The sequence below is a fragment of the Zeugodacus cucurbitae genome, chromosome 2 (genome assembly GCF_028554725.1).
Source record: "Zeugodacus cucurbitae isolate PBARC_wt_2022May chromosome 2, idZeuCucr1.2, whole genome shotgun sequence".
Taxonomy (NCBI): Eukaryota; Metazoa; Arthropoda; class Insecta; order Diptera; family Tephritidae; genus Zeugodacus; species Zeugodacus cucurbitae.
This window is the reverse complement of record NC_071667.1, coordinates 43544573-43571240: the sequence shown is the minus strand read 5'-3', so window position 1 is coordinate 43571240 and position 26668 is coordinate 43544573. Positions and strand designations below refer to the sequence as shown.

The following is a 26668-nucleotide window of genomic DNA, read 5'->3' as shown; positions in this document are numbered from 1 at the left end:
TATTGCTCGGTCAACACACACCCGCCTGGCTAAATGGCCTTTTCATTTATGTGCCCACATGCAGCTGGGTGCCCTGTGCCGCCTTCCTGATTTTTGTCATTATTCTCTCGTGCTTTTTAGATCTTCGTAACTTTATATACAGTTTTTTCACCAGGAATTAATCTGCATTTGGCCTTTGAACGTTGACAGTGGCCGAACGGCCTGCAACAGGCTCCAGTGGCTATGTAACTGTTGATGCATATACATATGTATGTATATTACATGCAAGTGTGAGCATGTAATGGAAGCAAGCTTTAAATTGCTTTTGTAAAGTAAACTTAATTTGCTATGCTGTTTCGCCACACCGACGCACATTGGCTGGTTGCGCATCTGGAGAGTGTTCGTGGAGCATAGTGCTCTTACAGCCATATTTCACGCCCTAACTCTACATGAGTTGCAGCTGGACAATGTCAAATGAAATTTAATTCTAAGACACCAGAATCCTCCGAGCTTGGCAATAAAACTCACAGGAGTAGATGACGCATCACGCTCAACAAAAGCATTTGCTTAGCTAGCTGCTTGTGCTGCTTGCTTAAAATGCCCGGCACGCTCCACACGGCAGCAGGACCGAATTCTATTCTGCTATGTCCTGTGTTGCCTGATGACATTCAAAATCAATTTCCAATATACAAGTTGCAACATTGTGACTACGTCTGCAACACAAGCTGGGAGTGGCCAGAGATTGGATATAAAATATCATATCAATTTCATTCTTCCACAGGAGTTCTTGTTGCTAGTTGTATTTGTGTTGATTTGGATGGGTTTGTCGACGGGAAGGAAAGGTATGGAGCATCAATCTATGATTTCGAATACGTGATGTTTGTAACACCAGGTAGTGCTTTCGGGGACATAAAAACATACATCATCTAGATGTAGCTTGCTTAATGAGAGATGCTTATTTTTCACATAATTATTTTATCTTTTACCTCTTTATAATATTAGTATAGATTAAAAACTCTTTATTGAAACATGAACATTGAATAAAACGAAATAACAAACTAAGTTCGGGTGTAACCGAACATTTTATACTCTCACAATTTATTTATTTAACTTTATTTATATTATATGATACACAATTAGATACCGAGAGCTGAAGAGGGAAGCGAAACGCATCTGCAGACAAAAAAAGAAAGAGGCCGAAATGCGTGAGTACGAAGAGCTTGAGAAGCTGGCAGACAGAGGGAATGCTCGAAAATTTTATGAAAAAATTAAGCGACTGAACGAAGGTTTCAAGACCGGAGCATCCTCATGTAGAGACCAAGGTGGTAATCTGGTAACCGATGTCCAGGGCATACTGGGATTATGGAGGGGACACTTCTCCGACCTGCTGAATGGCAGTGAAAGTACAACACCAGGAGTTGGCGAACCCGATTCCCCAATCGATGACGATGGAATAGATGTTCCATTACCCGATCATGAAGAAATTCGAATAGCAATTACCCGCCTGAAAAACAACAAAGCGGCTGGGGCCGATAGATTACCGGCCGAGCTATTCAAATACTGCGGCGAAGAACTGATAAGGTGCATGCATCAGCTTCTTTGCAAAATATGGTCGGAAGAAAGCATGCTTGACGATTGGAATCTCAGTGTGCTCTGCCCAATCCATAAAAAGGGAGATCCCACAAACTGTGCCAATTACCATGGGATAAGCCTCCTAAATATCGCCTATAAGGTTCTATCGAGCGTACTGTGTGAAAGTCTTAAGCCCACCGTCAACAAACTGATTGGACCTTATCAGCGTGGCTTTAGACCTGGAAAGTCCACCATAGACCAGATATTCACCATGCGCCAAATCTTGGAGAAGACCCGTGAAAAGAGGATCGACACACACCACCTTTTTGTCGATTTCAAAGCTGCTTTCGACAGCACGAAAAGGAGCTGCCTTTATGCCGCGATGTTTGAATTTGGTATCCCCGCAAAACTAATACGGCTGTGTAAGCTGACGTTGAGTAACACCAAAAGCTCCGTCAGGATCGGGAAGGACCTCTCCGAGCAAGGTGACTCGCTATCGTGTGACTTCTTTAACCTGATGCTGGAAAAAATAGTTCGAGCCGCAGAGCTAAACAGAGAAGGTACAATTTTTTATAAGAGTGTACAGCTAATGGCGTACGGCGATGATATCGATATCATTGGAAACAACACCCGCGCCGATAGTTCCGCTTTTTCCCGCCTGGATAAGGAAGCGAAGCGAATGGGTCTGGAGGTGAACGAGGACAAGACGAAATATCTCCTGTCATCAAACAAACAGTCAGCGCAGAATAACTCTTGCCAACAGGTGCTACTTTGGACTGAGTAGGCAATTGAACAGTAAAGTCCTTTCTCGACGAACCAAAATCAAACTGTACAAGTCGCTTATCATTCCCGTCCTGCTTTATGGTGCAGAAGCTTGGACGATGTCAACATCAGATGAGACGACACTAGGAGTTTTCGAGAGAAAAATTTTGCGCAAACGTTCAAATAAACACGTCAAGCATCATTTTTTATTTGCTATGTGCCGCGCGTCGGACCATGTTGAACGTCAGAAGGCAAATGAGCTTTTTTCGTCAAGCATGAGTGTAGACGATCAAATTTGCGGCCGTCAAATTGAAATATCAAAAATATCATTCTGCCGATTCTACTATACCAAGTCTTTACAGGTGGCCTCTTCGAGGTAAGTTCCCCCTAATAACTCCTGTGATACAGCTTATTTATCTTTTGCTGAAAAAATGAAGTTGTTTAGCCTGTCCACTGTCAACATTACGCCACGGTAGTTTTGTGGTACGACCCGTGGTGTAAATTTTCCACTGCCTGAGATGTTCTTCTAGCATCGTATAGGTAGTCAGGTGATGTTAACTGAGCCCATTAATTGCCTCATTGCATATTCTAACACAGTGAGACTTAGCGTTGGCGCAGCGGATGGCCTCTATTGCTGCTTGGCCATCGAAAAGTTGATGAACCTGGTGGTTAGGGTGCAAGCACACTTAGCGCTTTTCCTTAATTCGTCCTGAAAGACCGCTGTTGTAGTCATTTAGTTTGAAGATGCTTTCTGTATGTGGGTTTTTATTGAAGAAGCCTACTCCTGTACCTGTTTCACGTTTCGATCCGTCAGTGAATATATAGATTTCACCATTGGTACTATCGTAACTTCTCCTCGTAGCAGACGACATTAAATTTCTCCCAGTCATGTTGGAGTATTAATTTGTTGATCAGAGTGACCCAAAGCAAGGGAGACAGGATTACAAGTCAATTACATGGCATTCGTCCGGAAATAATTGAATAAAAAAATAAATATTTAGTTTAATCTTTGTATTGTCTTAATCATTTAATAAGGGAATCGAAGAAAAATATTTAAAACTCTACCATTGTAACATCATTTCCGGCAAGCCTTCGCAAAAAAGGCATGTCCTATTTTTTTATACTCTCGCAACATGTTGCACAGAGTATTATAGTTTTGTTCACGGTTGTTTGTATCACCCAGAAATAAAAGAGTTAGAGTTAGGAGTTATATATACAAAATGATCAGGATGACGAGTGATGTTGAAATCCGGATGTCTGTCCGTTCGTCTGTCTGTCCGCCACTTCTTAATACAGTCGCCCACCTCCAATACAAAGGTTATGTTGAAAATTACTAAAAGTGAGTTAACTCACTAACGAAAAATGTCAGAAACACTAGATTTTACAGAAGAAATGGCAGAAATAAATGAAAAATGGGAGTAACGTCGCCCATTTATGGGTCAAAAACCATATCTGAGGAACTACTCGACACATTTTACAGGTGAAGGTTTTTTTTAAATACTTTTAACCATTAATGTGGTAGTAATTTAATTTTTTTTTTTTCAATTATATATGTAAATTAATGTATAAGAAATTTTAAATTACTACCACATTAATGGTTAAAAGTATTTAAAAAAACCTTCTCCTGTAAATTTTGGTTTTTGTCGCTTACGCTAAAATGGCGGTAAAGGCTCGATATTTAATTGACACCCTGATAACACGGATGAAAAATTGGCGAAATCGGTTCACAAGCACGCCTACTTCCCATATAACTAAATTTTTTCCATCTGATTCGGCGTTTTTCAAAAATACGATGAGCTTTATAAATCGTTTAATATGCGATATATCTTAGCAAAATTATCTGGGTCGTCTGAAGTCTTCGATATATTTTATCTTGTTGGTGAAAATGAGTAAAATCGGTTCAGGAATTACTTCAGCCCTCATATACTATATATGATGATTTTCATTATTCTATTGGACTTTATGCCGAATATATGGGTCGAATTGTGTTATCTTTATAAAATTACTAGATGTTTTTCAAACCGTTAAACCCATGTACCACCTTAAGTTTAAATGAATTCGTACAGTTTTTGGTATATAAACGATAACTTCAAGATTTCTCTAATTGTTTATCCTTTGCGTGAAAGATTTTGTTTGATTAATATTTCAATTTTCTCAAAAGAAAAACGTTAAGGCAAAAATAACTCCGTAGTCATAACCGCAAATAAATTTAGATACACATGTATTTGTCATTGATTGCCTTTCAGATTGAACATCTATTGAGCGATTTTGAGAATTCATGCAAGACGGATTGCATAAAGTAAGGAATTAATTGAAATATATTATGTACTTATGACAAGTGCGTATACTATATCTAGATATTATGTATATGTGCACATTTGTAGTCACATGAATTTATATGCAAATAACACGTGTGGGAACAGGTGTTCTGTGCACACGCGCACACGCATTATGCAAAATTGGCAAACTATTCAAAGCTAATGGCCAGCAGCATTATGCAATTTCAATATTACTCCGTGAACTGTGTGAAATAACACATGTTACCTGAAAGAATATTATACTTATATTTATGTATATTAATTTCGGTTAGGAAATGATTTTAAATTTATGCATACACAAAGGTATACATATGCACCGGTATATTTTAAGACAAAACATTTTCAACTTTCTTTTCAGTTGAAACGTGTGATTACAACATCTAGTTACCTGAGTTTGATGGAGCTATCATCAATGGGAGGAATTAGCCTCGGGATATAATGAAGTAACAACAAGTAAGGAAAGGCTTAGTTCGGGTGCAGCCGAACATGTTATACTCTCGCAATTTATTGCTATATTATTATTAAGATATCACACAATTTGACCCATATATCCGGCATAAAGTCCAATAGAAAAACGAAAATCATCATATATAGTATATAGGCTGAGGTAATTCTTGAACCGATTTCACTTATTTTCACCACCAACATACATTATATCTAAGATTATATGCTTAATTTCGCTAAGATATTTCACATATTAACCGATTTATAAGCGATTAAGCCCATCGTACTTTTGAAAACTCTATAATTAGGTATATGGAAGCTAGCGGAAGTTATGACCCGATTTTAACCATTTCTGGTACAGAGGCACAATTTTAGAAGAAGCCCCTTACTAGGGCCATCAAATTTTACTTTCATAACTTTATTTATGGCTTAGTTGTTACACTTTATGTGTTTTCGGGTTTCGCCATTTTGTGGGCGTAGCAGTGGTCCGATTTTACCCATCTTCGAAAGCAACCCTCTCAAGGTCCCAAGGAACATGTTTATCGAGTTTCGTCAAGATATCTCAATTTTTAAGTTATCCGGACTGACGGACGGACAGACAGACATTCGGATTTTGACTCGTCTCATCACCCTGATCATTTTGTATAACCCTATATCTAACTCGTTTAGTTTTAGGTGTTACAAACAGCCGTTATGTGAACAAAACTATAATACTATCTTAGCAACTTTTGTTGCGAGAGTATAATAATATCGAGAATAGAGCAAAGAAACCATCGGTTGTACTGTTGCAATCACAATATAAACAAGTAAGGAAGGGCTAAGTTCGGGTGTAACTACATTATACAATGTAGGCAATAAGCTACAATATATCCAAGATTTTACGTTCACTTAATTTTGCTGAGTTATCTCACATATTAACCGGTATATACGGTGTTAAGGGGGTTAGAGGAAATGTAGGCCTGAGTTTGCCCATCTTTGGCAAAAGGCAAAGGCACACTACTAGGAGGAACACATCTCCTTGGAGTTTCTTTAGATTATCTAACAAATTTAGCAATATTCTCGGTAAAATAGCTTCAATGGGCTACAAGATTATAGAGAATAATCGTGAAAATTTCGCCTATCTCAATGCATTGCAATCTAAAAATTTGGACGCCAGAAGAACTGGAGCAAGACAATTTTTTGTACAGTAAAGCCTGTAAAGTTGGACACCCTTATAATTTGGACACTCATTCAAATTGGACAGAATGTTCTGTACCAACATAATATAGTACAAACAATCATTTCTTCATAACATGGACACTCGCGTATCTTGGACAAAAAGTGCTGAACCGCAGCAGACCCCAGGTGTCCAACTTGGACAGGTTTTACTGTATGCTCTCTTACACGCGAAAATGAGTGTGTGCCAGATGCTTTAATCACTGAAGATAAACGTGGTTGCTAAATAAGCAAATTTACAGTATTCCTTATCTTTAGCACTCTGTTAGGTTCGTAAGAAAAAAACTGGATTAAATAGCATTTTACGAGTATAAGTGATTGTTCCTTGTGTATACAAGTTTTAATGTATTTTCAATGCATCAGAATCTCTTAAGTAATTTGTAAATAATCTCTTAATCTTACATTTCATTATACTACAAAAGATAAGTTAATAGCAGCATGTATGGGAGTATTAAATTCCAGCCAAACTGATAAGTCTGTATGAGCTTTGTTTTAAGGGAGAGTTGCGTTTCAAGTCACCATATCCAGTTGATCGGTGGGAGGGTGTGCGCGATTCTACTGAAGTTGCGCCAAATTGCATACAATATAATCGTTATACCGATCGCACTGAGGGTTCCGAAGATTGTCTATATCTAAATATTTATGCTAAAAAGGTATGATATGATGCATATACATACATATGTAGGTATATTCTATAATAAGAACAGGTGTGTCTACTAATTGTTTTTGCCAAATTTTAGTTATAGTCGGAAAAGCGCCTGCCTATTATGGTTTATATACATGGTGGTGGGTTCACAACTGGCAGTGCGTCACGTCATGTCTGGGGGCCAGACTACTTTATGATGAGAGATGTGATATTCGTGACCATTGGATACCGTACGGGAGCGCTAGGTAGGTATAAATGGAATAGAAAGAAATTAATTTCATACTATTTATCTGTAATATGTTTTGGAAAATATAATTTCTGTTTACTATTCATTTACATTCGAAAATCGTTAAACATATAATAAGATCGAAGGCATTAAATTATGTCGGCAGGTTTCCTCAGTTTTCCCGAACAGAAACTGCAAGTTGCAGTTCGCTGGACTCAAAGATATTGTGGCAGCGTAAAAATGGCTTAAAGAAAATTATCAAAATTTCAACGGTGATTCAGATAATACATATTACGGTCTTCGGACAAAGTGCGGGTAGTTGCGCAACGCATATACTTATGATGACACCACAATGTGAGGGGCTATTTCACAAAGCCATACTCATGTCCGGTCTAGTAGTACACATTAGAGAAATGCCTACGTTTTGCCAGGCATGTTGGTTATGAGGGATCTGATGATAACGCAAGCATATTATAGTATCTGCGCACTCTTGAAGCAGAAAAAATAGCCAATTCAAATTTTCTAACACAAGAAGAAAATTATCGGAACTTAACCTTTGCATTAATTCCCACGATAGAGAATGCCAACACACCGGATGCTATAATTACAAAAGATCCATTCAACGCGTTTGCTGAGACAACAGCTTGGTCTCATAAAATGCCATTAATTTTGGGCGGCACTTCTTCGGAGTCGCTGCTGAGTTATAAGTTCTACACAAACTCCCAGGCGCAGTATGAAACATTTAATGTACATCCAGAATATTTACTTACATATGAAATCACGCAAAAATGTGAGCTACCAATACAGAAAGCACTGGCAAATAAAATCATCGAATTACATTTGGAAAAGAAACAATTGTCAGTAGAGAATGCACTCTACGTGATAAACGTAAGTACTAACATATTATCTTAATTTTAACTAAAGCTATTAACATTCCTCTACTTTTTACAGTTAGCCTCGTATGTCTCTTATTACCACCCTATGCATCGGAATCTATGCGCTCTTCGGCACGCAACAGCAGCTACGTATCTCTACCGCTTCGATTTTGATTCACCCGATTTCAATTTGTATCGCATTAAGAGATGTGGTCGTGGTGTACGCGGCGTTGCGCATGTGGATGATCTTTCCTATTCCGCGTGATTCAGAAGAGTTCCACATGATCGAATCTATGATAGATTTATTCACTAATTTTGCAGCCAATTCAGACCCCAATGTAGATCGCATAAAACCAACTGTTTGGGAACCGCTGTCTGCACTTGGTGAACGCAAATGTTTGAATATCTCTAATGAAATTCGGTTTGTGAAGTGGCCTGAATGGGAGAAATGTAAGCTGCATGATGAGTACATCAAAGAGGCGGGCCTAAAATTGTTTTGAGAAATAAAAAAAAGTGTGATACCCATCTATGTTATATGTCGTGTTGTGTTAAATTTCGCAACAAAGTTGCTAAGAGAGTATTATAGTTTCATTCACATAACGGTTGTTTGTAAGTCCTAAACCTAAACGAGAGATATAACCCTATATCTATGTTATACATATATATACATACATATATTAAAATGATCATGGTGACAAGTAGAGTTAAATCCGGATGTCTGTCTATCCGTCCGACTGTCCGTTCGTCCGGTCAAGCTCTAATTCGAGTAAAAATTTAGATATCTTGATGAAACTTGGTACACGTGTTCCTTTGTTTCCTTTCCTAAATAAGCGAAATCGGACCACTGTCACACCCACAAAATAACGATAACCGAAAACTTATTAAGAGCTACATATGTATATCTAAGCCATAAATTATGTTATTAAAAACAAATTTGGTACAAAAGATCGCATTATTTGGATTTAATTTTTTTGGGAAAGTAGGCGTGGCCCCGCCAACTACTAAGTTCTTCATCGATTCAAAACCACGCCTACTTCCAATATACTACAATTTTGAAGTCCATCTCATTCTTTCACTTTACAATAAAGTAAGCACCAGTGAAGATATCGGAACAAAACTTTACTTTTTAACTATACCTACAGTATTTCAAGTGTGGCATAGCCCGTATAATCGCCGAAATCGGACTATAACTTTTCAAGGGCCCAGATATCGAGCAAGAGAAACTCCAAGCTTGCTGCTAATTTTTTATTGAAAATATCGGACAATCCCTCAGATCTTCCAAACAAATTCAAAGTAGATATGTTTCTTCTAATATTGCTCCTCTGTGCCAAAATTAGGCAAAATCGGGCCAAAAATTTTTCTAGCCCCCATATATAATATATACCTCATATACTGATTCCAAACTTTCGATGGACTTTATACCATAGCAAAATTAAATTGACGGAAAATCTTTGATATAATGTAGCTGGTGGCAAAAATAGTTGAAATCGGTCCAGGAATTATGCCAGCTTCCATATACTATAAATATAGTACATATTTAATAATTGTCACTTGTGTCGACTTGTGTGTTATCTTAATTAAATAAAATAAATAATTTGCGAGAGTATATAACGTTCGGTTACAACCAAACCCGAGCCCGGTAAATTTTTACACACTCTTTGTAAGCACATAACATATTCTAGAGTGTGTAACATATTCTCAGTGATGTGTAGTAATACACATATAGATGAGGGTCAATGTGCTTGCCATCAATGGAAAGCTTAGATAGGAATTTTCTCACTAGCGCTAAGCAATCTTTCGACTGCCAAAGCGTGTGTTTGTGCGAGAGTGTGTGCGTATGAATGTTTTGATTCTCCACTGTGTTCTTCTCTCATTGCTTGAAAAGCAGCTAGTATTTTTGAAGCCATTCCTTTCATTGGATGACTGTTTTCATTACAACAGACAAATTTCCTGGCTTGCTTGAATATATTTCTTTTTTTTTAAACCATAGTACTATTTTAGAAAATACAAAACAAAGAAATAAATAAAGTACTTTTCGCTTAATTTCACCAATTTGCGTTCAATTAACCGATGAATCAATTAACAGATACTCGCTTAATTGAACAATTTGTTCAATTACAGGAATCACGCTTAATTGGACCACATGGCGAATTAAGGGTGGGTTTAAAATTTTGAATTTTTTTGTCTTATTAAATAGTACAATATTAAAATAGCCCATCAAGTCATGTAAAACTTAAAACGGGTTTATCTCAAAACACAAATTTTGAAGTCAGACGACAGGATTTGTCGAAGAGTTATGAAGCAATTCTAGAAAAATTTTCCACACATCTTTATTACAACTATTTTTTCGAGTCAGTATATGGCGAAAATTTTACTAAAAAATTTAGTTTTTTGTTCAAAACCTGTCAAAAATAATTTTTTTTTCCTTCGTTCATTAACAAGATTTATCTATGCACTATCGAAATATTTTTGGTTTATTGATTTGGATGAACCAATAATGAGTTATGCTGTCCACGCTAAGAATATTTTTTTTGGACATTCTATGGGGGTTGAGCTTTCGGGATTTGTAAATAAAATTTTCACAAAATACTGTTTAAATATGTTTCTTTAATATGCTGAATAGTTGAAATGAAATATATGATTGTATATATAAAAACAATTGTAAAAATACTCATGTTTTCAACCCCTTAAAACCACTTAACCCAAATGATTTTAAAACACATACTTTTAAGAACTTTTTAGCTTTTTTTACACAGGAGCAAATTGTTCAAAAAACGGCCTCTGCTCGATTAAAACGCTGATTATGATCGATTTACAATACAAAATAAAAATCTACATTATTTTTTGACTCTGCGACAAAGACCGTATTTTTATTATATATATGTTCAATGATCAATTAGCTCCTGCGTGAAAAGACTATAAAATGCATATTTAATGCTCTCATTCACTCAATTTATTCTCTCAGCTTCGCTTTTTTTGTTCAAGTGCCGGTGAGGCCTCTACTCACTTGCTCATGCGATGTGAGTAGGGACGTGATCTCTTTAAACATGCCATTGCTTTACCTGGTTGAGTGCTAAATTTTTGGGTTAATATGCCGCAAAGAAATAAGGCCAATCGCTTGGCAAAATTCCATGGCTACTATATCGATTCAAACGTTTTACAGTTTTTAAATAGGCCAGACCTTCCAAAATTTGTGGTTCACACATAGTGATGGTACAGAGACAGCGTAAATCAAATATGTTATCATTTGACCCGATAGTCGAGCCTTATGAAGAAGAGGGTTGTATGATACCGGAGCGTTCATTTGACGCTGATCCATCATGGCGCAATAAAATATCAATGATAATCGGTGGCTCATCTTTTTTAGGTATTTACACTCAAGGGATCATGTGTAGAGGATGGGATCATGTGTAGAAGTTTAGTAGAAGTGAGGAAAGTTTTTGATTATCATTCACTTGGGAGTGGCCAGAAACGATTTTTCTCCACATGATTCAAGGACCTTATCAGTGTGGCTTTAGACCTGGAAAATCCATAACTGACCAGATATTCACCATGCGCCAAATCTTGGAGAAGACCCGCGAAAAGAGGACCGCCTTTTTGTCGATTTTAAAACTGCTTTCGACACCACGAAAAGGAGCTGCCTTTATGCCGCGATGTCTGAGTTTGATTTCAGATAAGGTTGATGCTGGAAAAAATTATACGAGCTGCAGAGCTAAATAGAGAATAGAGACAATCTTCTATAAGAGTGTACAGCTCATGGCGTACGCCGATTATAGTAATATCATCGGAAGCAACAACCGCGCCGTTTGTTCTGCTTTTTCCCGCATTGATAAGGAGGCGAAGCTAATGGGACTGGAGGTGAATGAGTACAAGACGAAATATCTCCTGTCATCAAGCAAACAGTCGGCGCAATCGCGTCTTGGCTCCCACGTCACTGTTGACAGTCATACCTTTGAAGTATTAGATAGTTTCGTTTATCTGGGAACCAGCATTAACAACACCAACATTGTCAGCCTTGAAATCCAACGCAGAATCACTCTTGCCAACAGGTGCTACTTTGGACTGAGTAGGCAATTGAAAAGTTAAGTCCTCTCTCGACGAACCAAAATCAAACTCTACAAGTCGCTTATCATTCCCGTCCTGCTTTATGGTGCAGAAGCTTGGACGATGCTGTACGAGTTATACGACGACATTGACATAGTTCTGCGAATAAAAAGACAGCGGCTACGCTGGCTAAGTCATGTTGTCCGAATGAACGAAAACACTCCGTTGGAGGGACCAGGAGGGACCTGGTTACACTTGGAATCTCCAACTGGCGCCGAACAGCGAAGGAAAGAGAGGAGCGCCCTCATCGATTCGGCTATAACCAGCTAAACGGTTCAACGCTAATTACATACATACACTCAAGGAAAATCCTGATATTATGAAATTTTTTTTTTAATGAGCCGGCATTAATACTACTTAAATATTTCAGTTCAAATACGTCAAAAGAAAACAAGTAAGAAAGGGCTAAGTTCGGATGCAACCGTGCATTTTATACTCCCGCAATTTATTGATGTAATTTTATTAAATTAAGATAACTCACAATTTGACTCATATATTCGGCATAAAGTCCAATAGAATAACGGAAAAATATATATACAAAAATATCATGTATATGAGGTATGAGGTAATTCATGAACCGATTTCACTCATTTTCACTACCAAGGTACACAATATCCAAGACTATACGCTCACTTAATGCGAAATAAAGTCCACCATATTTTTGCGAAACCTATAATTCGGTATATGGTAGCTAGGAGAAGTTATAACCCGATTTTAACTATTTATGCTACCGAGGCACACTATTAGAAGACACAATTCCCTCTGAATAACATAATATTATATGAGAGATTTACCAATATTTTCGGTGAAAAAATACACTTAGGCACTGAGTTCTTCATGCTCGATATCAGGGACATTGAAAAGTTATAGTCCGATTTTGACAAATTTTGTCATATATAAAACCCTAAATAGTATTTATAAAAACTGGAAGCGTGGGTGAAGTTATATATGTATGTAAGACTCCGGAGCAATTGCGTGGTGCCCAAAAGGTAGCAGAGAACTCGAACTACAATTGGGGCTATACTTAGATTTGATTCCTTATTGGCAAAAACGGGTCTTAGAAAATTAAAACATATTTTATTTCTCAATGAGATATTTTTTGAAAATATTACATAAAAATTGTAAATAATAAATAGCATTTTATATACACATGTCTTGTATTTAAAAAATTATAATGTGGAGTACAAATTGTCATAAATTCGTTATTCTAGCAATATAAAATCACGGTGATTTAAAAATCACAATATCGCTCATCACTAGTTCTAACTATATTATCGCCCTAATGCGCGCATTTCTTGATTACAGATTATTATTATAACAATTCAGTTTTTATACGTATGAGGAAAAGAACTTATTAAATTCCGCTCAAGGTCCATTAGCCTTACATACGGCCCACTCACTGTTGTTGTTTACATTTTCAATAATGTTTACATTACATATTCAACAGTGTGAATGTGTTTTTATAAATATGTAGATATATGCAATATGCTAATTTATGTATTTCACATAAATATTTAGCAGTGTTGTTGGTGCAGTAAGCAAGTACTGTAATTTGGAACACTTACCGATAAGATAGTGATTTCATTAGACAAATTAAGACAAGCTTACAAACAATTATTGTTTCTTAAACATAAGTAAACTAATATAAGGGAGCAATGCGAACTATTTCTAATTGAAAGTCCAACATTGTTTTAAAATATAGCTTGAAATGCATATAAGTAGACATAAGTTGTTTTAAGTCGCAAATACAAAAAAATATATTTTTCAAATATATATATATATATATAACACCTTCGGGTCATTATTGCTATATAAGCGGAAATCTACAAATTTATTGTATGACTTTGAAATTTATTCATGAAATTTGTTTACGTTCCGTCTAGTAATATTTGCAATGCAAATGTACTACAAAATTATATATTTATTATAAGGCAGGGAGTACGTAGTTCCTTTTTAAAAGGAAAAAATAAAAAAAATTTATGTACCTCCTCTTCCTAACAACGTAACACATTTGTCAACTACATTTTCGAAATGATCTTGTGCACTTTAAACAAAGTTGCATTCATAATCAGCTACAGAAATTATTGTTTTAATTGTTTTATAAAAATGGCAATCAGTAATCGCTGTTAACCTCTTTTATTACTAAATTGATAAACTTTACATGTTTAACTAATATGTGTCTCGTATTATCATTTAAATTATTTTCAATATAAGCTTGAATTGCAGGCAATCGCCCTTTAGTTGTGCATACCTCGTTAAAGCAACAGTTTATTAAAGTGTTCTTTCAATTAAAATCTAATGATTAGAACACGTCTTTTTATTACAAATATTTACAAAAATGCTAAATTACGAAGATTACACTATAAACAGTAAGTAATAGAAATGTACAATGTAATAACTGGTGATAAACGATATGTAGTGCACATTTTGATCGACGAAGTTGTATTCATAACAATAACTCGGGGGAATGGGGAAGTGCGTGCTTATCGTAACCAATGTATTCAGTGTAAAGATAATAATAAATATATATAAGATAGATCATTCCATATCCAGGTAAAATATTGGGTCGTTTAATAAGTAATTTAGTTTTTTTAGTGCAATCCAAACAATATTTTTTATTGTGTAAAACATTTTATGAAAATATATATTCTCCATTTTGATGCTATACCTTTTGTCATTTTTGACGATTTGCTTTGACCAACGACTTTATATTATCCACACCGGCTTGAAGAGGACGCGGTGCATCCTCAAGTGTGAAGTTGGCTGCGTGTTTATTTGATGAGATGAGGAGATTCGTCTTGTTCTCATTTTCCAACAGATTCATTCGTTTCGTTTCTTTGTCAAGCCTGGAGAAAGCAGAACTAACGGCGCGGTTGTTAGCTGGCCTTAAAACTATATATTTAGCTCTCCTGCTATTACTATTTTCTTCAGCATCAGGTTAAAAATCCAAACGATAAAGAGTCGCCCAGTCTGAAACCTCGTTTGGTTTTGAACGGCTCGGAGATGTCCTGCCCAATTCTAACTGAGCTTCTGGTATTATCTAATGTCAGTTTGCATAGCCGTATAAGCTTTGCAGGAATACCAAATTCAAGCATAGCGGCATATAGCAGCTCTTTTTCGCGCTGACGTAGGCAGCTTTATAAATTGAAAAGGTGGTGTGTATTTTCCTAGAATGCACAATACGCTCGATAGGCTTATGATTCTTATCCCATGATAATTGACGCTGATTGTGGAGTCTCCCATTATGTGGATTGGACAGAGCACACTTAGATTCCAATCGGCAGGCATGCCTTCATCCGAGCATATTCTGCAAAGAAGCAGATACATGCATCTTATCAGTTCTTCGGCGTCGTATTTGAATAGTTCAGCCGGCAATCCATCTGCCTCGCTGTTTTGTTGTTCTTCAAGCGGGTGATTGATATTTGAGTAGAAAATATTTCGGTTATCTGTTGCGACTGCAGCTTTTCAACGTCGAAGCTTTCTTGAGTTTGTTGACGGGCGTTCTTTGTTGCACAGAGGCGGGTGCGTCTTCGCTGATACCGAATACTGGAGATTGTCATGATTGATTTGATTGCGCGTGTTTCGATCAGAAGACAAACGGAATCTGGTACTACAGACAACCATATTTCCGGCGAAGTCGATCTGATTCTAGTCATTTGTTTTTTAGTTTTGTCATGGAGGCTGAATTTTCCGACTGATTTACCGAATACTCCTTCTTTACCTACGCACACCGAAATAAAATGTATATTTGGTCACATCCTTCTCTTCCGTGGACGCAAATCGGCGATATGTTAAAAAGCTGTGCCTTTTTCCGTCCTTGTCCCCTCCAACGAACTTCTAAGATAGCAGTAATATCAGCCTTCAATCGTATGAGGACATCAACCAGCTGGACAGAGGCACCTTGCCAATAAAGGATGCGGGCATTCCAAACCCTACGCACAACTGCAGAAGCGGGCTTCGCTTTCTCACTTTAGCTCGTCTCCAAATGGATGTCTGTTGGCTACCCAGAAAATACTTGGTCTAAGACCGGAAGTCGTGAGCAGCCTAGGACACTGCCAAGTGAATGGCAGTCAGAAACTTTCCTCACTTACGTGAACTTATAGGACAAGTATTTATGAGTAGAATCAGAAAATTACTGTTTATGTGAATGCTTACATTTCCAAATACAGAACTCAGAAGTTTATTCTTAATAGAGCATTATTTATGAATAACTTACAGAAATTACAATTACATAAAATTTCATTGCGTGAAATCTGCGACGCCAGTTACTACCTCATTAACTGTTACAAAGAATTGTGTTAATTATATTTAAACATTTTTTAAGGGAAAATCCACAAATTACACTGCCTTTGGGTGCGGTCAAAGGCCAACAATGTCAAACCGTTTACGCGCAAGATTATTACAGCTTCGAAGGTATACCCTATGCCAAGCCGCCCTTAGCGGAGTTACGCTTCAAGTCACCACAACCGGTCGAACCTTGGAGCGGTGTCAAGGATTGTACTCAGTGCTCTAACAAACCGTTACAAAAGAACTCGCTCACAGGCCGTGTGGAGGGTTCAGAAGATTGTCTATATTTGAATGTCTATACAAAAACGGTGGGCTTGTCAATTATATATACATATATATTTTTTTTTAAATCATGCGTTACATAATTAAATTCTAATGTATTCGGGAATTTGTAGTTGCAGTCAGAAAAACCCTTGCCGGTGTTGGTTTTTATTCATGGTGGCGGTTTCTATTCAGGAGAAGCCACACGGAAACTTTACGCCCCGGACTATTTTATGAGTGAGCAGGTGGTACTGGTTACGCTCAATTATCGTCTCTGTTCTTTGGGTGAGTATATGTAAATAATAAATAGCAAACCTACATAAACAACTCTCACGTAAAGGTTTCCTCAGTCTCGCTGATCCTGAATTACAAATTCCCGGCAATGCTGCAATGAAAGATAAAATTCTTGCGCTCAAATGGGTGAAACAGTACATCAGTCACTTCAATGGGGATCCCAATAATGTAACGCTTTTTGGTGAAAGCGCCGGTGCTGGTAGCGCTCATGCGATTACGCTTAGCGCTCAGTCCGAAGATCTCTTTCAACGCGTCATACTTATGTCGGGTAGTGCGCTATGTTACTGGATAAATATGCCACAAACTGATTTGGCCTATAGACTAGCGAAAACTCACGGCTACAAAGGTGATAATATTGACGGAGACATTTTGCGATTTTTACAACAATTAGACCCCGCAAAGTTAGTGCAACATTCATTGCTCAATGCAGAGGAACGTAGAAAGTCGTACGTGTATGCTTTTGCACCAATCGTTGAACCATATGTTAGTGAGGATTGTGTACTAGCAAAACCTCCATTTGAGCTTTTGAAAGATACTTGGAGTAATCGAATACCGATGATAATTGGTGGCAATTCTTTCGAGGGACTGGTTATGTACCAACGTGTTAAGATGTTCCCGCAAATAATTGGCAACTTTTTAATCGATCCAGAGTGTATTTTACCGGAGGATATTAAGGCTGTGTACACACCAGAAGAGCGTCAAGAAATGGGTGAAAAGTTATTAAAACTGTTTTTTGACGCCAAAACGCCTGGAGATAGTTTATTTTTAAAATTTCTCGATGTAAGTAGAATACAACGAGCAACTTTGTTAAATCCCCAGCATTTCTATTTTATTTCTGAACCAATTTTCAGATTTATAGCCACAAAATGTTTTGGCACGATATTCATCGCACTGTTTTGGCACGTTTAGCATATGCTGAACAACCCACTTATCAATATCGTTTCGATTTTGACTCGCCCGATTTTAATTTATATCGCGCTATATATTGTGGCAACGAAGCTGTACGTGGTGTATGTCACGCTGATGATTTATCGTATACATTTTTCTCGAGTAACTCTAGGAAAGTCAGCTTGGATTCGGCAGAATATAAAACTATTCAAAGACTAATTGGTTTATTAACCGCTTTTGCAACTAACTCTGATCCCAATTGTGATGCAATTAAACCGGTTGTGTGGACACCACTAGAAGACTCTGAACCGAATATGGCTTTAAATATTAACCATGATTTGAAAATGATGGAATTACCGGAGACTGATAAGTTAAATGCGCAGAATGCCTTATTTACACACAGAAAGCAATTGTACTAAATACTTAGTGAGAATACGGGAGTACACTATATACTCATATAAGTTTATGTATGACCCTCCCTGCCCTCGCTATTACTCTAAATAAGTGTAGTAATTCTAACTTAGTATATATACTTATAAGCAGCTTACGTCACTAATACTAAATGTATTTGGTGGGATTTTATCACTTTGGTACAAAGTGAAAAATTGTGGGAATATTTTAAGGCAAACATTTAAGGAATTGAACGCAAACACAAAAGCTAATTTTAATAAGCCAATACCCGATATGCTCACAAAATGTCATAAAAATCGGTCCAGCCGTTTCGGAGGAGTTTGGCAACAAACACTGCGACATGATAATTTTATTATTGGATTAACTCGTGGACCGAAATTATCTATTATCCCACCACAAAACAAGTAAGAAAGGGCTAAATTCGGGAGTAACCGAACATTATATTATATATTCTCGCAATTTATTTATTTAATTTCATTCAATTTCATTCGGCTCACATTACATTATTTATATGAAAGCTGGCATAATTATTTGACCGATTTCAACACTTTTTGCCATATCTCAAGAACTTCTTGACCAATTATGACCCGGATCTGACGAAATGAAAATAATCTAAATCGGTTCACAACCACACCTACTTCCTGTATAACTCAATTTTTAATTTAATTTAATTAATTTAATCTGATCACTTTATAATATATAAATCAAGAACCAATGAAAATACTACATTGGAGGTGTAGCATCTCTCATTAAAAAAAATATCAAACCATAAGTTTTCAAGGCCCCGATTTATCGGTTGATATGTGGTATATAATATAGCTTAGTGGAGAGTATGAATTAAATCGGTCCAGGAATTACCCCAACACCAAGTGGGCTTTATGCCGAATAGATCGGTTGAATAATGTGTTATCTTAATCAAATTATATATATATATATTTAAGTTTTGGCAAAACCTTATAATATGTCCCTTCCATAGATCCTTACAAATTGCGAAAGTATAAAATGTTCGGTTATACCCGAACGTCGCCGTTCCTTACTTGTTTTCATGTAATCAATTAAAATGTCTAATTTCGGATACATTCCAATGATAGATGTTCTTTAATAGCAAATAGTAAAAATAGCGTGTGAGATATTTCCAGGGGTCTGCCAAACTCAAGAGGAAAATTATTATATTGGAAATCGATATTTGATATTAAGCGAAGTTGTTCACTGATTAACTTATGGTTTGTATGTTTATTAACTTTAGTACTCATTAGCTGAAATGCGTATATTCATCAACATGTATTAGAGCTTAGGGAAAGGACAATCATTTTATGTACAGAATCAAATCATCTTATGTTACATATGTATGTGAAATATACTCCCTTTATTTTTTTTTAATATCTCTACTGTGAGCAATATATCCACTATAAAGCCGATTAGGTCGTCAGAAATCCCCACACTAGAATAGAGAAAGACTAAATCGATTTTATTCACATTTGACAATAAACCACAATATATAATATTAAGGGAAATACTAATTTGTTATTATTAATATGCTTATCATCAACGTATAATTTACATCGCTTACTGAACAATACATATGTACATATATTATAAGGATAATCTAAAGGACGGAAAATATTATATCGGGTATATGTTATGGGAGCTAAAGGAAGGACACACTACGAAATCATGGTAATTTAATACCAAGGCGATATCTTAAATGACAATTAAAATAGGAGGGGCGGATTAACAATCCTCCTTTACGGTATATGGGGGTCGAAAGAATTGTGGGCAAATCTATTTAGAGCTGGTAAATGTTATGAGAAGAGTGGAGGTGTGACGCTCTTAGTAATATTTTTTTAAGTTAAGCTCATTGAAAAAATATAAATGCATATTTCATGTATCCCTCTGCTCCATTTGTAGTATAAAGTTTAGTGAAGGAATATAAATCACCCTTTGAGCGGTCATCATAATAGCTACTGATTGATTTCGAACTGCTTAAATAATAGTTTAACTAATAAACATAGTTTGGTCGCACGTTCCTCTCGTACTCCCATACAACTAACATCAGCCAGTGGCGCTGACAATTCTTTGCTACGTGCTCTCATACCTCAAATATCGTCTGAAAGTTCAGCCGCAAATCGCTTTGCTGGTAAAAATTGCTATGAAATCAGATAATTTATGAAAACTCACGTTTTATGTGTGGAAAGTTTATTCTTCTTATTTCTTTCGCTTATACTTTATCATCTATTTACTTCATTATATTAAGTGTATAGATGTTTTACTACAATCCACAGCATAAATTCACACTTACGAGCGCGTTTGGATGCACATACATAACTAGTATGTGGATATGTGTGTGTGCATGTTTTTTCTCTCGCTCCCCGTTATTGTTTTCCACCGTTTCTTTTATTTTACTACATCTCTCGCTGGTGCAAGGTTGCACGGACTTTTTAACGCCAACTTAAACCACGCTGATTCTGTCTGGAGACCCGCATACATACCCGGTAGTGTAGTATGAAGCTAGTTAGGAAATTTAGAAGCAGATAAAAATGTGAGTAAATAGGGTTATATACTAATATATGTATATTGCGTCTGCTTGTTAGCTGCAGTTACATTGCGTGCAGTTTTTTGCAATTCCGTTGAAGGATAAAATATTTCTCTTAAACAAATTCACACGCCACCATTTACGAAAACACATACATCTTTGGGTGTACGTGTTGGGTGATTTTCCGGTCGTTTATCCTCATTACTGTTCTCATTATAACTTCATATAATATTATATAAAACATACTATACACGAGACTACACAAGAATAAGTGTGTTCTACACTGTCAAGGAGAATTTGAAATAAAAACACTGGTATACAGTGGTTTTGTTGCCCTGGATATGAGACTAATTTTATATATTTATGCTCACAATTCACGAAACTATCAATGATTTTGTAAGAATTGCTCTAAATTTTTTTAAAATCTTTATTTTCATTTTAATTCAAAAAAATCGGAAAACAAGAAATAAAATGACATAAATGTTGAAAATATTAGTTTATTTTGAAAGATTAACAAACATTGAAGTAAATAGAGAAAAAAGTGTTAAAAACTTATACTATATTCCCTTAAAATGCCTTTTATTAGCTTTTCTTTTACAATTCTTCTTTGGACAATCTCTTTTTAAACACCAGCAGTAATTTGCCATAATGTGACAATCCCGGCGACCCTGATACCGTTCTTCCATCACTTTTAGATCGTGGTGGAACCGCTCTCCCTATTCTTCACTATAATTCCCTAAATTATCCGGGAATTTATCTAGATGATTGCGAAGATAGTGTAACTTTATACTCATATTTGCTCCTAGAGTCTGATAATTTGTCAGCATATTTTGCACAATTGTTTCATAATTTGGTGCTTTATGATTACCTAGGAAATTTTCGACTACCAATACAAAACTTTCTCAAGCTTTACTTTCCGGAACAGTCATGACTTTGATAAAAACTGAGTCTTTCATCATTAACCGTATTTGAGGACTATCAAATATTCCACCTTTTAACTTTTCTATACTAAGCTTAGGAAATTTTCTACAAATGTAATTAAAACAGTCCCCGTCTTTGTCTAATGCTTTTACAAATTGCTTGATCATTCTTAACTTAATATGTAATGGTGGGAGTATGATTTTGTCTCTGCTTACCAATGGCTCTCTGATTACATTGGCTTTACCGACATTTAAAGAATCTCTCACAGGTGAAACATCTTGATTCCAATGATGTTGCTTTGCTCTACTGTCCCACATACAAATAAAGCACGGGTATTTCGTGTATCCACTCTGTTTTACATTTTCATACTGCTCTTTGAGTTTTGTTGAATGGGCGATTGGAATAGATGCATATTTATTACCAATGAGCAGGAAAACGCATTTCAAACTTCTTTTAGAACTGTCAATGAAAAGTTGCCACTCAGTAGGTTTATATTCTGTTAAACCCATGTCTAAAAGTAGTTTCGCGATATCATTACAGTACACCAGACCTTCATCTTCACTAAAAAATTGCAATAACTCTTTTTCTCGTGTCCTGTATGTCGTAATTGGTAGGTAGAGGGGCCAATACGTTTTTTTTCTTTCAATCTTGAGGCTAACAATTCTTATCCTTGTTTTGATAAATAGAGATCACGTATTAAGTCACTGAGTTCATTTTGAGAAAATAACTTGGGCGTAGATGTTTCACCTTCCCATTCACTTCCACTTGTTCCCGATTTCTGTGAATTTGGTAACATCATTGTTTCTGAGGGCATTCGAATTACTTTTGGAACGTAAATAGGCCGAGGAAGATTGTGGCCTATTTACTGTGTAGTATAGGACATTTTGTAGATTGTAAATCTGGATATTTCCAGGTTTGATTGCGATTAAAACTTTTAGCATCAACAACGCAAAAGTAACAATCATCGAAATGATTTGTAGGCTCCATCCAGATCATCGGAATACCAAAGTCTAATCGTTCTCCTTTTTTCCATAACCATAAAGACTCAACGCATAACTTACAAACTTTATGAGGAACCCATGTTTTTTCTAGTTTGTCCATTTTGAAACCGAAGTATTCAGTGTAAGCCTCCTTAACAAAGTCTGTGGTGTTTCGTTATTGTTTTTTTGTTAAATAAACATCGCAAATATAACAAAACAAATCAGTACTATATTTACACTTTCTGCTTGACGAACTCATATTTTAAAAGACAAAACAAATATATATTTAAATATGTGCAGTGATTGAAACGAAATATTAACTTATCAGAACTTATTTAGATTCACGTAGAGGTACTTCGTATTGTCGAATAACTGCGATCTCAGCTGTTCTGCGGAGCAAAGGGTGGGGAACGCTAAGAGTAGGGATCACGTGATGTTTGCATGCGCGAAAAAGTTGTGCAGAAGCCGAATCATGACTGATAAAATCGATTTTTATGAAAGCTGATTATTGTTCAAATTATAAGATTTGTAAAAATCATAAAAATAAGAGCACATTCAGTACTTTCATATATATATTCGTGATCTGGACACTTGAAAACATAAAAATTTTCACAGATATCCAGGGCAACAAAAAAATCTTTTTTTGTAGAGCTGTGAAATGCATCGTTTTAGCAACAGATGCCTGCCACGTACGAACAAACGGGTGTTAATGTACATTCACAATGCTCAGTGGTTCCGCCATAGGCCAAAAATCAAAAAATCAATCTCATGATTTTTCTAAATTGTCCACACTTCACATTTGCAAACCGGGTTTTCTTAAAAATCTAACGGTACTGTCTAAAAATAGAGTTAAATGAATGAACAACCGGATTTTTTTTAACGCACATCACATTTTTTTTTTTTTAATTTCGCAGAAACAAAGGACTTCCATTTGTTCTGGTAATTGTTCAGGTTAACGAATCAAGATTATATTTAATGGATTTTGAAGCTAAAGGTATTTACTTTAACTTGTGAAATTAATTAAGACTAACAATATTTGTATTTTTTGTGAAATTAGTGTTTTATATCACCTATATTTTTTTGGATCTCTTTTCTGCGTCTTCAATGTGTTTACATAAAGTTTTATTTGTGTTCCCCCGCGATCTCCCTTTAATTGTATTTAATATAGTATTTAGCAGAGTCTTAAGGTAATAAAAGTGCTAAAGTTGGGTGCGGAAAGTTGCAGATGTATTTGCAATCGTCAAAATAATAATGGCCTTTGAATTAACTATTTTTAAGTTCAAACTCATCATAATTGGGCTAAGGAAGCTTGGAAAGAAGGATAAATCGTGTACGGTTTACTAGAGGATACATTATAAGTTTTTGTTCTAATTATAATGGCTGTTGAATGGCAGTGAATAAATGAACTGTACTAAATTGGTTGATAATTTGCTTTTTCCCTACATTAATTTTTGATATGCTATTATTCTTATAGGTGGAATATGGGGGTTTGATGAGAGAAACTATAACGACAAATCATGTTCAGCTTTTTTCTCGCTTTCTTAACTTTTTTTCCAAAACCTTACTGAAAGTTTTGACGCTCCAACTATGGCCATGAGAAATATTTTTGCACATTATTGCCATATAATAGCAATTACTGTTCTATGGGAGCTATAGGACCTAGTAGTCCGATGGGGCCAATTTTTTTAATTCATATTTCAAATATTTTTCTAGATTTTTGGTGAAAATTTCATAGCGATATCTCAACGGGAAGTATTTATGACCGCGCCTTCATACAAGCTGAACCACTGTGGCAATGTACATATGTACATATCGCTCATTTACATGAATATTCATATGAAATTCAACCTATGTCAATATGTGTTTGAACACAAAATATGTCGTTATTTCGTAAAAAATTATAACTAATTCTGGCACAACTGAGAAGTGTCGTTATTGTGGTTAAAAACTAATGCTACATAAAAAAAGTTTAATAACTTCTTATTTTACGGTTTATTTTTATACGTGTCATAATGAAATTTGTATACAATATGGACGATGAAATTGCGCACATTTTTTCACACTCAACTTAAAAATCGTGTTTGAGTTATGACACTATTCATGTAAATGAGCGATGTGTACTGGTATATATTCATGTGAATGTTAAATTCGAAAATGTAGTGACAGTGAAAAAGTAATACCTGCACTACAAAATAGCCTTAATCTAGTTATAGAAAAATAAAAAGTGTATTATGTATTTAATCCTTTTCTTAAGATACAGTGACAGACATTCGTTTAAACGCAGCCTTATTATACTCTCGCAACAAAAGCTCCTAAGAGAGTATTATAGTTTTGTTCACAGAACAGTTGTTTGTAAGTACTAAAACTAAACGAGTTAGATATAGGGCTATATATATCAAAATGATCAGGGTGACGAGACGAGTTAAAATCCGAATGTCTGCCTGTCCGTCCGTGCAACGGATAACTTGAGTAAATATTGAGATATTTGACGAAACTGTGTACCATGTTCCTTGGGACAGTCAGAGGGTTGCTTTCGAAAATGGGCAAAATCGGACCACTGCCACGCCCTCAAAATGTCGAAAACCGAAAACACATAAAGTGTCATAACTAAGCCATAAATAAAGTTATAAGTAGACGTGGCCCGCGCCCAAATAGGTTTTTTGTATATATCTCGCAAACCAATAAAGCTATATAAACCAAACTTCGGCAGTCGGTTCCCTTCCGTACCCTACCACACACCATGAAAATAGTTGAAATCGGATAATAACAACGCCCACCTCACATACAAAGATTAGGTTGAAATTACTAGTGCGTTAACTCACTAACGAAAAAGGTCATAAATACTAAATTTTACAGAAGAAATAGCAGAAAGAAGCTGCACTCAGATTTTTTACGAAATGTAAAATGAGCGTGGCTTCGGACAGATTTCAATAAAATTCAGCATATAATATTTGCTTTGAAGAACTAAGTTCAGGTGTAACCGAACATTTTATACTATCGCAATTTATTTATTTAATTTTATTAATTTATATAATAATAATTTGACACACATATTCGTCATATTTATGGTATAAAGTCCATTGAAAACTGGAAACCCTAATATTAGGTATATGGGTGCTAGGAGAAGTTATGACTCGATTTCATAAATTTTTAGTACGGAGACATACATAAAGGGTGATTTTTTAAGAGCTTGATAACTTTTTAAAAAAAAAAAACGCATAAAATTTGCAAAATCTCATCGGTTCTTTATTTGAAACGTTAGATTGGTTCATGACATTTACTTTTTGAAGATAATTTCATTTAAATGTTGACCGCGGCTGCGTCTTAGGTGGTCCATTCGGAAAGTCCAATTTTGGGCAACTTTTTCGAGCATTTCGGCCGGAATAGCCCGAATTTCTTCGGAAATGTTGTCTTCCAAAGCTGGAATAGTTGCTGGCTTATTTCTGTAGACTTTAGACTTGACGTAGCCCCACAAAAAATAGTCTAAAGGCGTTAAATCGCATGATCTTGGTGGCCAACTTACGGGTCCATTTCTTGAGATGAATTGTTCTCCGAAGTTTTCCCTCAAAATGGCCATAGAATCGCGAGCTGTGTGGCATGTAGCGCCATCTTGTTGAAACCACATGTCAACCAAGTTCAGTTCTTCCATTTTTGGCAACAAAAAGTTTGTTAGCATCGAACGATAGCGATCGCCATTCACCGTAACGTTGCGTCCAACAGCATCTTTGAAAAAATACGGTCCAATGATTCCACCAGCGTACAAACCACACCAAACAGTGCATTTTTCGGGATGCATGGGCAGTTCTTGAACGGCTTCTGGTTGCTCTTCACCCCAAATGCGGCAATTTTGCTTATTTACGTAGCCATTCAACCAGAAATGAGCCTCATCGCTGAACAAAATTTGTCGATAAAAAAGCGGATTTTCTGCCAACTTTTCTAGGGCCCATTCACT

At 36.0% G+C, this 26668-nt stretch overlaps 1 protein-coding gene and 1 pseudogene across 1 annotated transcript; both read left to right on the top strand.

Annotated features, from left to right (window-relative positions):
• Positions 1-6745: 6745 nt before the first annotated feature.
• Positions 6746-14225, top strand: LOC105218614 (esterase B1-like; annotated as a pseudogene).
• Positions 14226-14350: 125 nt separating this feature from the next.
• On the top strand, positions 14351-19796 carry LOC105218603 (esterase B1). The gene is made up of 5 exons (XM_011194299.3): positions 14351-14510; positions 16466-16736; positions 16824-16974; positions 17030-17763; positions 17835-19796. The coding sequence occupies exons 1-5, from the start codon at positions 14440-14442 to the stop codon at positions 18288-18290; spliced, it is 1683 nt and encodes a 560-aa protein (XP_011192601.1). The 5' UTR covers positions 14351-14439; the 3' UTR covers positions 18291-19796.
• Positions 19797-26668: the final 6872 nt, after the last annotated feature.